Source organism: Microplitis demolitor, chromosome 3 (assembly GCF_026212275.2).
Source record: "Microplitis demolitor isolate Queensland-Clemson2020A chromosome 3, iyMicDemo2.1a, whole genome shotgun sequence".
Taxonomy (NCBI): Eukaryota; Metazoa; Arthropoda; class Insecta; order Hymenoptera; family Braconidae; genus Microplitis; species Microplitis demolitor.
The window spans coordinates 7,651,986-7,665,981 of NC_068547.1; the positions used below are offsets into that span (position 1 = coordinate 7,651,986).

Consider the following 13,996-nt stretch of genomic DNA (forward strand, 5'->3'; position numbering starts at 1 on the left):
CTACGCTACGAAATTCGGGTGTATGATATTCTGATAGATGATGATTAGACCCCGATGAAAAAAGATTTTACATATTTGTATAAAATTATATCTTATTTGTATATAATTTGTATATAATCACATAATGTTTTTGTGTAGATTATATACAATTCTATATAATTGTATACAAATATATACATTTGTATATAATCATACTGTATTCGTATAGATTATATATAATTCATACAATTCTATATAATTATATAAAAATTTTATATAATTATGCATCGCCTCTATCCAATTGTATATAATTCATATATAACTGTATACAGTTATATAAAATCTTTTTTCATCAGGACGAAAGATATTTTCTTTTATAATATTATGCCTGTGATATTTAGTCGTGACGCCAAAAATTACACGCATAAATTTTCAATGCGCGCTTTTTTTACACATTGATAAATAATTTTTTAATATGTAACCAATTAAAAAATTTTCAAAAAAAAAATATAGTAATTTAAATAATTGTTAATTTAATTACAGGTTGGTCCTGCTGGTGCACATTTTGCCCTACTGGCAACATTAGTTGTTGAAGTTCTTAATTGCTGGCCAATCTTAAAACATCCACGTCGAGCGCTGACAAAATTGATATTAATTCTCGTGGGATTTTTAATACTGGGAGTACTACCCTGGGTTGATAATTATGCTCATTTTTTTGGTTTTATTTTTGGTTTCTTTGCATCCTATGCTCTTTTACCTTTTATTTCTTTCGGTGAATATGACCGTCGACGAAAGATTATTCTTATCTGGATATGTCTTGTGTTGATATTGGGTTTATTTGCTCTTCTTCTCGCTCTTTTTTATAATATACCAGTGTATGAATGTGAAATATGTAAACTTTTCAATTGTATTCCATTTACTCGTGATTTTTGTGCATCTCAAAATATAAATTTCATGAGAGAAGAACCCGTATGACATATGGGGCCGCGGTTACCAGTCGAGCGCCGAGTACCGTTCGGCCCCCAAAATAACGCTCGTCCTAACGCACATAATTATCATTTTTTTGTGGATATTTATGAAAAAAATGATAAAATAACTGTTGCGATTTTAACTACGGTTATCTCAATATCCATATAAATATAAATACACGAGATACTGCTACAACAACAGTATTCAAAACTGTACTTAAAATCTTATTAAGTCCAATTAATATAATCATTAAATTACATTGTACAGATATTATTAATTACACAAAGTAAATAATCACTCTCAACCTTTTCCACTACTGCCATTAAATAATTCAGAAGATTTATGTAAGTGACTCGTTGATACACGACAAATGAAAAATAAATGCCTTAAAATTGATCGATCGAATCTAGGAGCGTTAAAGACTCGAGGATCGAATTATTATCTCGAGCGATGTAAATATTATAGTGCGAGGTAAAGCGAGTCAATTGTATTAATTTCCTTTTAATAAGCATCATTAAGTAATGCACAGTGACCGCGTGTGCATAACGTATTATTACAATAACGAAATTGTAAATAAAAAATATAAATTCTTATTTGCTTATCAGTTAATTAAACCTCAATATAGAATTAATCTGTGCAATGAAAACTAAGTGTGATCTCAGTGTCAAAAAATAAATTAAATAAATAGTAGAAACCGAATTTTCTTATTTAAATCATAAAAAATTATTATAATTGATAGGATTAATTTATAAAAATTTATCGATTTTCTTTACGTTTAATAAGTTATGGGAACATTAAATAAGTGGCAATATTGCAGTCACTGACGAAAATTGTTATTTTTTTTTTAAATAAAAGTGGAAAATTACAGTGCGTTAAAAAAAAGTTTTTAATCGATTCAATCAAATAATTGTACATAATTATAATATAAATTAAATAAACAAATTCAAAAAGTATTATGGCCGCAGGCGAATATTAAAAAGTCTGTGTCTTCGAAAGTGACTTTAAAACGTTTAATCCAACTAATGTAACAATTTGAATGTGTATTTTATTATTGAAAGAATGTTGTCCAGACAATGGTAATAAAGGATAAATAAATAATTAATTCCACATAGTATAACCAAACGAAAGTTATTTAGACTCACAGATGTGTGTGTGTGAGTGTGTGTGTGTGCGAGTGTATGTGAGTGTGTGAGTTGTATGAATCAATTACATTAATTTGAGACTGTAATTATAAACTGATATAATTGTTTTAATGATCTATATATCGTGAATGAATGAGTGCGTAAATAAAAGAATTATTAGGATGAATATCGTTCGTAGAAACACACACATGAAATGAAATGTGCCACGAATGAATTATAGTATTGAAAATTGATATAATAACTGCGTGTAATTTATAAATAAATTCGTTGCCGTTGCGGCGTCATTGCACCAATCATATCTTTCACTTGTGACATTGTACATTAATTTTTAATCTCTTTATTAATTAAGACGGAGAGAATATCACGAGTAACTTTATTTCTATTAATTTTTATTTTTTGAAATTAAAATTGGAATAAAAATCTTTAAAAATCGTAAAATGCACGTCTCATAAGCGTTCGACCTGATTTTTGAAATAGTTTATTAATATCCCAAGTAGCACCCCTGATTAAAAAAAACGATTTGTGACGATTAAAAACGATTAAAAATTAAATCATCATTAATCGTCATAATCATCGTGGATTTTCAGATTTAATCGTCCCAAATCATCAAAAGACGATTTATTATTTTACGATTAAAAACGACTAATGATGATTAAAATTTCAAATCGTCATGAATCGTCTTTAATCTTCATTAAAAAAATTTAATCGTTTTTAATCATCAATTGACGATTTATGACAATTCAAAACGATGAAAACAGTTTTAATCGTCACAAATCGTTTTGTTTAATCAGGAACAGAGTCAACTTTAAGAGTAAAATAAATTATTTTTTCGTAAATTAGAAGAAACTATAGTATCCTCATCTAAAAAGTTGATGACCGGATGTCGTATTGTTTTACGTGACTATTTTATTCGGTTGTCGATTGGCCGACTGAGATAGTGGCGGGATTTTTTAAAAGAATGAAGGCGACCGAAGCGAGCATGTTATGTCTAGTTAATTGAAATTTACACTGGATGAGGAAATAATTGTTGAACGTTTTTTTTAATTACTCGTTTCTCCGTCTTATATTGTTGGATTTTATTTATTGTTTCATTTTAGATAGCAATCTTTACCTACTACAATACATTTAAAAACCATAAAATTTTACCACGAAATAAATAAATATAGATATCGTTTCTGAGAATTAACAGATAAATGTTACGAAAGAATGATTGAGCGAGGTGCTTTGAACGTATCAACCGTATACGGTTCCTCCTTCAACAAAAAAAGACAAAGACTATATATAGGAATGTAATAATTAAAATTTAAAAACAAGGTGTACAGAGATACGAAAAAAAAACATAATAATAATAATAATAATAATAATAATAATGCATCGAAAGTATGGCTCTTGGGGGTAGTTCTTTCGCGACTGTGTCTCTTATGGCATGCATGATTTATTAAATATAAATCCTATTTTTTTAGCCTTTAATCCTATACATAAAATCTTACTATTATTATTTTACTTTTATTTATTTATGATCTTCAAATATCTCAATTAAATGAAGAGAATGAATGAATAATCAAATAATGTGCGAAAGAGGTTTTCCTGACAACCTGTTCAAAATTAATTATATTTTTTTTAATTTATTTAAACAATTGAATTGAAAGTTCAATCTTTTGAAATGTCATCGTACTTCCCTGTGCACTATTTAAAATATTGAAATGTGAATAATACAAACTTTTAATGAAAAAAAATGAATAAATAAATTTACCAACCAAAATAAATAAAGTGAAATAATTATGTAAACATTATTTTATCAATTATCATTTATACTAATACACATATAAACATATATTTATTTATATACGCGACAGAAAATCATGGTAACTATTCCTAGTAAGTTTATGAAACATCATTCCATAACGTTAGGGTAATAACTACTTGTAATTATGGTATATACGTCTATAACTTCTGGGAAAAGTTGCCCTGACTATGAGAAAAATTCTTATAATTATGGTAATAGTTCTTATATCATATGGTAACTGAACTGTAGTAATGATTACCATCCCGGGTAAAAAAGTTACATGTAATTATATGTCATTCATATCTAATTATATATAGTCCATATATGTAAAAAAATAGCCCAATGTAATTGCATGAAATTACATGTAAATTTAAATAATGGTCTTTTATGCATGACCATATAAATTACATCTGATAAAATGTAACTATATGTAATTGCAGGTAATTACATATAATTATCTTGGCGACGGATATAAGATTACATACAATTGCTTATAATTATCTATAATTGCATACAATTACATACAATTATAAGTAATCGTGCCATTTTACAGAAAACAATTTTATTATTATGTAATAGATCAATGAAAGTACACTGTGAAAAATTCCCTACAAATTTTACTATGGGTGTATAATAACACCGGACTATAAGAAAACTGATACAAAATTTACAAGTGTCCCATAGTAAACGTATGCGCATAGGCCACAATCGTGTAGTCTGCGCATACGTTTACTATGGCACCCATAGTAAAATTTATTGGAAATTTTTTATAGTGTAATGTTCATCGAATCCTTTGCAGTTTTTTGGTTACGGTTGGAACGGTAGATTTATGATGAATTTTTTGAAAATTGACGGTCACAACAGTCTTCATCTAGAGTTTTGATGGTGGTAAACTCGTGTGCTTATTTCGTGGCACCGTCACTACGCAGTCAATATTGGATAATCATTTCGTTGGTTCGTAGTCTTGCTTTCATCCACAGATAATATCATTATGAAATGGTAACTGTTACTATAATGTTATGATTACTTTTACCATATATTATGGGAATCATTATCATAAAATAAATAACGTTTATCATAGCAGTATGGAAAAGATTACCACTGCAGTATATGAGAACAATTACCACAATGACATATGAATTATTACCATAATTTGATAGGAGCTATTTCGATATCGTACATAAATGAAATCTACCATTAGTGTGGGCGCCATTCCTATAATCGATATTTTAAAAATACCCGTTACGATATGAAATGAGAACCATTCCCATAACATGTTGCAATTGTTATCATAAATTCCTCTGCATATATATATATATATATATATATATATATATATATATAAATATATATATATATATATATATATATATATATATATATATATATATATATATGTATACTTACAACCTATTAGAAGTTTAATGTTATGTTATCCTGGAAGTAGAAAAGTAATATTTATTATATCATTACACTTATAATTAATATTATTATCATTAATCGGGGTGTACTTATATTGCTGTATTTTTAAGACGTACTGAATATATATTGTTTATAAATACAATACATAATTAAAACCTTGTGATTACAATATAAGATACAAAAAAATAATGCCCCAAAAAAATAACTCGGTTAATCCTGTGATGAGCCAGTCCTGCGATTTCCCACTGGTACTTGTACTCAAAGTCAAACAAGTTATTCGTTGGGTTGACTCAGCTTTGAATTCTTAATATGTTAATTACATGATCAGATCTAATTAAATAGACTTATATATTGTCAGATCTGATTATACATAGACATATATTATTAGATTTGATCATATATATATCAAAAAAATTGCTCATTACAAGTAACATTGTATTAATTAATCAAATGTCATTAATTAGAAACTAACAATTAATATACATTAAATTCTGTCATTGATATTTTGCGACTTTTATAAGTTATTTTATGGTTGGAAAGTGAGTATTTTCCTTTGAGATGATATTAATTAAAAATTAGTTTTTTTTACTATATCGCTCAAACGAGAAGTTATTTCGATTATTTTGATTTTCATTGTGTCAAAGTAATATTTACACTGTTAGTGGTGGGATCGTTCTATTCACAAGGCCAAAAATTTGACACCGTGCATCGTATAACTTTCACACCGAAGTTGAAAATTTTCACACCAAATCATTCACAACTCACGGCGAACTTTAAATTTTTTACAATGTACTTATTGTTAAAACTCACCTCACTGTTTGAACTGGATTTCGAACGATCAGAAAGTTCAAACACTTCTGTTGTATTTCGCTTTGATTCAGAATTTTTCATTTTTTAAAATTTGAATATTAAAAGTTTACTGTTCTTCGTAATATATTTAATAAAATATTAAACATAATAATATTTACACCAGTGAAAATAAATCTATATTTTAAATTAGTTAACTAAAATAATATATTAATTGAATAGATTTAAAACGAATGATTTTGCGATCTTTTTACTTCCAGCGTTAGAAGACAACTACCGAAACTAGACTAGAGATATAAACATATCTTCGTCATTTGTTGGAAGTGGGTATTGCACGTTACCAGACAATTGCAAGGACAATTCAGTTCTTTAGCAATATTCTGAACATGCCCACAATTTTTTAAATTATTAAAATTATGCCAACGCGCTAGTCACCTCTACCCACTATTCACTTGAATATCTCATCAAAACTTGGACAATTAATTGATATGATACTTATAAGTTCTCAAATACATTAATTTTTATTTAAAAAAAAAAAATGTAATAATAATATACATAGTTATCGATTGTCTTAAAAATGATTTAGTTTTACCTTATAAATATTATACCCGCTATCTTTATAATTAATTGATAAAATTAATGAGTTAAATAATCCTAAAAATAAACAAAATATACAAGAACTCACTTAATCATTCAATAGATGATAACTTATCAAGTTGGCATTGAAGAAACCACTAGTACGTAGTCATATGGAAAATAATATACTTGGAAAGCTTAATAGGTTAAGGTAAAATAACACTTATACTAACATTCAAATATTATACTAATAATTTTCATAAACGCGTTAAGAATGCACGTGAATAGTATCGGAGTTGTAATGGGCAGTGAATATCGCGAGGTAAAGGAAAAGTATTTTAGCCAGATATTATATTTTATTATTGCTGTAATTTTGTTGTTTGTTCAGGTGCACATCATGATTTGTTTCCGCTACTTTGATTATATGTATCGACTTTTAATCCCATATTTCTTCTTTCATTAATTTTATTTATGCAAGGCCGAAAAATCTGCGGTTATCTCAGTTAGCTACCTTTACAAAAAATATTATAGAAACAGGGCCGTAAAGTTATAGTTTATTTAAAAAAATTATAGTAGATTCGAATATAATTTTAAATTACCGATAAAACATAAGTAATTAAATTTTTGGACATATAAACAACACCAGATCAATTTTTATCTATTTAATAACGATTCGTACAATTATAGCTTAATTAAATTTTTCAAATAATGCTGTAAAAATCCTTGATATTTTATTTTTTTTCGAGTCAAGAGCCCTTTTTTGCTGCTTCAAAAGTTTAAAGTTTTTCCATCTTTCACGAGTTTCAGCATTCCGTGGACCCCAGTTATCTGACGGTTTGAAAATCTACAAGAAATTATGAAAATTAGTTGTTTGATTATAAATCAACTTCTTAAGATATCAAACTCAACGTACATCAGAGAATGTTTTCTTTTTACTGTGAATGATTGAAGAAATCAAAAATACTAAAGTTGGCCCGAGTCCACAAGCCACCAGAGCCCAGCCAGCAACTTAAAATGAATAATATATATTTCATAATATCAAATTAATTATTGCTGATTTAAAATTATTTAAAAATTTTACTATACCATATGCAGATGTTGGATAATATTCATTGTTGTATGATAATGGATCTAATGAAATCATGAAATAAATAAATATTGTACAGAGTAAGATTGGTGTTAAGAAAACCCAACATATGCGCCAAAATACAAAGGGTCTTTTATTTGTCATAAACTCCACGTCATCCAAAAAATTATCGACTCCTGAAACATTTTTTTTTATCACCAATCAACAATCATTTTTTATGCTTCCACACGGAGAGAAAATTTTGGTAACTGTTCCTAGTAATATATACACCCATAATTTCTGGGAAAAATTTCGAAAACTATGAGAACCGTTCCTATAACTGTGGTAATGGTAATAGTTCTTATATCGTATAGTAATTGAACTATAGTAATGATTACCATATCCATGGGATCAGTTTTCATAGTAACATAAGGATAAATCCTATATCCACATTAAAACGATCCCTAGGTGCGTATGGTCGAAAATCTAATGAATCATGCATAGAAACCGCTCCCATAGCATATGCCCGGAAAATAATAATTCATGCCTGGCCATACATGATCATATATGAAGAGTCGTCATATCTGATCATATATGATTAAATACGATCATAAATAATATTCATATACAGGTTTTCCAAAAATGATTGAAGCTAAAAAAATGATGTTCTTATTTTACTGTTCATTAACATTCATTGAAATTTCGCGTGCGAAATGCCAAAAGGGCATATAATGGTTTTTTTTGTCGATCACTTCGCAAACATATTCCAAGCTTTAAAAGAAAAAATATCTGGGCCCTGCGGGCCAGCCCTCAAACTTCCCGCTGTTTTCGAGCTCAATATAAGAAATTTTTAGATGTTATGATAATCATTACTATAGTATTGGGGTAACCATTAATAGTATATAATGGTAATTGATGACATAATTTATGGTATCGTGCAGTACTATTTCAATATCGTGTAGGAATTAAATCCGTCTAATAGGAATGGTAATAATGATTAGTTTGAGTACCATTCCTATTATCGAACTTCGAGATAAATTGTTACCATGCGTTATAGGAAACAATCCCATAATATATTGTAATTCAGACCATAAATTTTTCTCCGTGTATATGTTCATATATGAAAAATTACTTTACCATATATCCATGAAATACCAATAACTTCACAAGTCGCTAAAACAATAAGTATAAATGTACCAGCGTAATAATCTACTAAATTAATCATATATTGTCCACCCTAAAAAGCATTAAACATAATACAAACATCTCATTATTCATAAGCTCTAAAATATAATAAATGAAACAGAAATAGAAGTTCATCTCACCGGTGTACAGTAAATAATCCCAATTGCGAATCCTAATGTACAAACTCCTAGTACAATTTTCCATTCGGAAAACCTTGGAAATTGATCTTTAATTACGCTAATGACAGTACTACAGAAAGCAACAGATGAACCAATAGCTAGAGTAAATAACATCAAGAAAAAACATACGGAAAACACAGATGGCACAACTGAAAATTGTGCTAAAGCTTCAGGATAAGAGATGAAGGCTAATCCACTTCCTGATCTAACAACCGAATTGAAATCATCGGTTCCTAATTTAAAAGCCAGATTACCTAAAATTCCAAAAATAGTACTACCTGCGATGAGGCTTGTGAAAAGATCAAGAGTTGAAACGATCATACAATCCCTAAAGTTTTAAAATAGTCATTGCTAAAATAAATTCTTAAATAATTGCTTTACACTGAGAGAAAATTGTAGTAACTATTCCTAGTACGCTTATGAAATATCATCCCATACCATTATGGTAATGATTATTTGGGATTATGGGATATAGACCCATACTTTCTGGGAAAAGTTTCCATAAGCATGGGAACAATTTCTATCATTATAGTAACAGTTCCCATATCGCATGTGAAAGAATCATGGTAATGATTACCATACTCATAGGAATAGTTCCCATAAGCAAATAGGAACCAATCCTATAACCACATTGGAATGGTTCCTAAGTGTATATGGGAATAAGCCCTATATATTATGGTAACTATTCCTATAATATTATGGTAACGATTACCATAATATTATGGGAATAGTTAACATAATATTTAGAAATTAAAAAAAATTTTTTTTTTGTATAATACAAAACATTACAAAATTTTAAGTGTACAAAAAAAAACGCTTATTACAAAAAATAATTTATTATAATTTCTAAATATTATGGTAATGATTACCACAATATTAGGGCAATAGTTACTATAATATCATGGTAATCATTACCATAATATTATGGTAACGATTGCCATAATGTATGGGAATTATTACTAAAATATTATGGTAACCATTATCACAATATTATGGTAACCATTTTCATAGTTACATGGTAACGATTACCATAATTCCATAGGAACTATTCCGATACCATATGGTTATTATACCCATAATTATCGGAATGATTACCATAATATATATAGGTGCCGTTCCTATAATCAACATTTCAAAAAAACCGGTTACCATGCATTACAGGAACCATTCCCATAATATATTGTAACTGCTGCTATAATTTTTTCTCCGTGTAATGAATTAAATTATATTTTTTACCTCGTTACATTGTGATCAAATTTGTTGTACGAAGCATACATTACAACTCCTCCAAAACAAACACCAAGTGAAAAAAATGATTGTGTAACGGCAGCATACCAAACTTGTGGATCTGTCATTTTGTTCCAGTCTGGGCGTAGAAAATAAATAATTCCATCAATGGCACCTTCTAAGGTCACAGACCTTCCGAATAGCGCCAGCATCATAATATAAGGGAAAATAGCTAAGAAATATGAAGCTTTTCCAGCAGTTTTCACCCCTTTGAAAAGAACTAAAAAGATAACGACCCAATTGAAGAGAAGACATGATACCAACTGCCATGAAGGAATACCAAGACCATTTTCTATTCCGCTTTCATTGACGACGACTTTGCTGATAAAATTCCATGAAATTATTAGTTTTTAAAATAAATTCCACACTAACATAGGATGTCTTAACGAAGATGTCTCACAAAAAATAAAGTTCAGAGCTACTTTTTGAAGAATTAACACCTGAAGATGAGGGGCTTGATGAATTGAAACACTCTTCACCCCATTCCGGGCGACATGTAGTCCAAGGTAATGTAGATTGAAAAGACATTATTAAGTAATATAAAATCAGAGACATTAAACCACAGTAGTAAGTTTGTATTGAAAATACTGCTATTGTCATTCCATATCCGATACCTTAAATAAAATATTTATAAATATAGCAAATAATTGTATTTTAATATTTACACGGGCAGAGAATTTTACAGTAAAAATTACCCAAAATTTTTAGGTAATAAAAGGACACCTTGATATCCGTCAGAATTATACCATTTGTTTCAGTAATGTTTAAAAAAATTTTTCTAAAATATTCTCGAAATTATAACTATTTTACTGTACCATATAGTGAAATTTTTGACTTGTCTAACAATCTAATACTTTTTTTCAAACTTTATATTAAAAAATAACTAAGAAATGTAGGTGCCATAGAGAATTTATCAATTTAATAAAATTGTTTATATATTATATTAAAATATAAAAAAAAAATTCAATGTTTTTGATACTTAATACTACGAACAATGGTAATTATTTTTATTAAAAATCTTTAAAATTCGAGTTTGTTCGGAAATGCTCGGCTTATTTTGATCATTCAAATGTTAATAGATTAGAATAAATTCCGAGACGCATTGAAGCGTAAGCGAGCAATTTTGATAAAAAGTTTATTAAATTATTACAAATCGTTTAGTCATAGATTTTATTAAAAGCAATTTAACGATTTTTATTCTGTTAAAATATAAAAATTTAAATACTATACCGTAATATACGAAAATTACTAAACGGTTGGTAATTTTTCTGAAACAGATCGACAAGATTGACAATTGATCGACATAGCGTATACTAAGATGGTATTACAAGTTCAGTGACTTTTTTCAAAGAAGATACCGAACCGGCAGACTAAGGACAGGATTCGCACAAAGGAGATCGAATTTCGGTCAATTGACCGTCACGTAATTTTTTAATCTAAAAACTGCTACCAACACTAATATTCATGCTGTTCATCATAGTTCCACTCTAGTATAGTAAAATTTAATGTATTGAATAGTAACCTTCATTAAAAATATAGTCAATTCTGCTACTGCAGTTAATATTTATTGGTATATGCAAATGGTAAAAATTGCTCAATTTGAATGATCATTAAATTTTTAAGATAGTAAGAATTACACAACTTTTAAGCTTATAATAAGAATTGAGTAATTTAAACTCATATTTTATATTAAAGTTTCTTATATTTTATTTTCTGTGAATTTTCTTTAGATATAATAAGAGATATCTGATTGAATGATTATAGAAATTTTGATAAAATCAGTAAAAAGACCGTTTAGATTATTGTTAATGGTGATTTATTCCAATAAATAAAGTATAATTTGTTTTATTAAATTAACATGGTTTACGTTTTGTTGTTACTAAGTGATTGCATGTACGTTGAGCTATCGAATGCACCTAATCAATCTTTACAGCTTTTAATAATAATTTTTTTATATTTATTGCTTTTTTTTTTTTTGAATATTTTACTAAATTTACTAATTTAGCATAATCGATTAGAATGCAGTTGATAAAAATTTCGAAAATAAAATTTAATGTCATGTCTTATGAAAATTACAATGCACGTTATAGATCATTTTTACCATGAGAGTATGATTCCATACTGTTGTCATGCTACTATTGCTATAGTAATTTTCCTATAATTTTTTTTTTTAAAAAATACTATAAAATTCTCAGAGTGTATTTTTGTATTTAAATTATAATTATACCTTTCAAAGCTGGAGAGAGAGCCCACATTTTGACACAAGATTGACTGGTAAATTGACCGAGTATTGATTCCATATAATACACCGGTTTTCCAACAATGAAAAGAACTATCAAATATGTAATAACGAATGCACCACCTCCATTGCTGTATGCAGTGTAAGGAAATCTCCAGACATTACCTAGGCCAACAGAATACGCTATACATGACATAAGGAACTCAATAGGATTCCCCCAACTTGCTCTCTCTGTTTCCAATACTTGTGATTTATCATTCCTCGGATCCTATTTAATATTATTTAATTTAATTTATGCAAAAATTTGAATTTTTATAATCTGTCGAAAATATTTGTGTAAAAAGGGACCCTGAGGACTTGACACGGTGTCCTCGGTGTAAATTGACGGTGTGAAATTTATTCGGTATGAAACGTCAACAAGTATACTCTTAACCTAGTGTGAGAGCTATCCTTCACATCCGATCATATGATCTATAGTTAAAAACGACCGAATAACTTCTTTTTTTAATATCAAAATTAATTAATTCAACATAAACTTAAAAAATTATCAACTCACTTTTTTTCATAATTATTAAAAAATAATAAAATTAAAAATTTAACCAATAAAAAAATATAATTACAAGTATTTTCAATACAAAAAAAATTGCTCATTACAAATAACATTGTATTAATTAATCAAATGTTAATTAATTAGAAACTCACAATTTATATACATTAAATTTTGTCACTGATATTTTTGCAACCTTTATAAGGTATTCTATGATTCGAAAGTGAGTATTTTTGTTTGAGATGATATTAATTGAAAATTAATTTTCTATTATATCGCTGAAACGAGGAGTTATTTTGATTATTTTGATTTTCATTGTATCAAAGTAACATTTACACTGTTAGTGCTGTGATCGTTTTATTCAAAGGGCCAAAAATTTAACACCGTGCATCGTATAACTTTCACACCGAAGTTGAAAATTTTCACACCAAATCATTCACAACTCACGGCGAACTTTAAATTTTTTACAATGTACTTATTGTTAAAACTCACCTCACTGTTTGAACTGGATTTCGAACGATCAGAAAGTACAAACACTTCTGTTGTATTTCGCTTCGATTCAAAATTTTTCATTTTTTTAAATTTGAATATTAAAAATTTACTGTTCTTCGTAATATATTTAATAAAATATTAAACCTAATAATATTTACACCAGTAAAAATAAATCTATTTTTTAAATTAGTTAACTAAAATAATATATTAATTGAATAGATTTAAAACGAATGGTTTTGCGATCTTTTTACTTCCAGCGTTAGAAGATAACTACCGAAACTAGACTAGAGATATAAACATATCTTCGTCATTTGTTGGAA

The 13,996-nt window shown here is 27.9% G+C and overlaps 2 protein-coding genes across 2 annotated transcripts in view; one reads left to right on the forward strand and one right to left on the reverse strand.

Moving 5' to 3' along the window:
• LOC103574446 (inactive rhomboid protein 1) overlaps positions 1 to 3,692 on the forward strand; it is a 51,776-nt gene extending 48,084 nt beyond the window's left edge. The window contains exon 16 of the mRNA XM_008553893.3: positions 523 to 3,692. Within this exon, the coding sequence (XP_008552115.2) occupies positions 523 to 954 (432 nt within the window). The 3' untranslated portion in view covers positions 955 to 3,692. The remainder of the gene's footprint in view (positions 1 to 522) is intronic.
• A 3,636-nt stretch (positions 3,693 to 7,328) lies between these two features.
• LOC103574447 (sodium-dependent nutrient amino acid transporter 1) lies at positions 7,329 to 13,757 on the reverse strand. The gene is made up of 9 exons (XM_008553894.3): positions 13,677 to 13,757; positions 12,626 to 12,905; positions 10,799 to 11,012; positions 10,348 to 10,719; positions 9,073 to 9,439; positions 8,885 to 8,984; positions 7,768 to 7,944; positions 7,595 to 7,689; positions 7,329 to 7,525 (listed from the first exon to the last, which is right to left on the reverse strand). Exons 1-9 carry the CDS (start codon positions 13,755 to 13,757, stop codon positions 7,370 to 7,372), a joined length of 1,842 nt encoding a protein of 613 aa, XP_008552116.1. The 3' UTR covers positions 7,329 to 7,369.
• Positions 13,758 to 13,996: the final 239 nt, after the last annotated feature.

Bases quoted from the DNA above. Each gene is read 5' to 3' on its own strand.
- LOC103574447 (XM_008553894.3), bottom strand. From the start codon at position 13,757: ATGAAAAATTTTGAATCGAAGCGAAATACAACAGAAGTGTTTGTACTT. The intron at 11,013-12,625 runs GTATAATTATAA...ATTTTATTTAAG, and splicing joins TCTCTCTCCAGCTTTGAAAG to GTATCGGATATGGAATGACA. The intron at 7,526-7,594 runs GTACGTTGAGTT...AATTTCTTGTAG, and splicing joins AAAAGAAAACATTCTCTGAT to ATTTTCAAACCGTCAGATAA.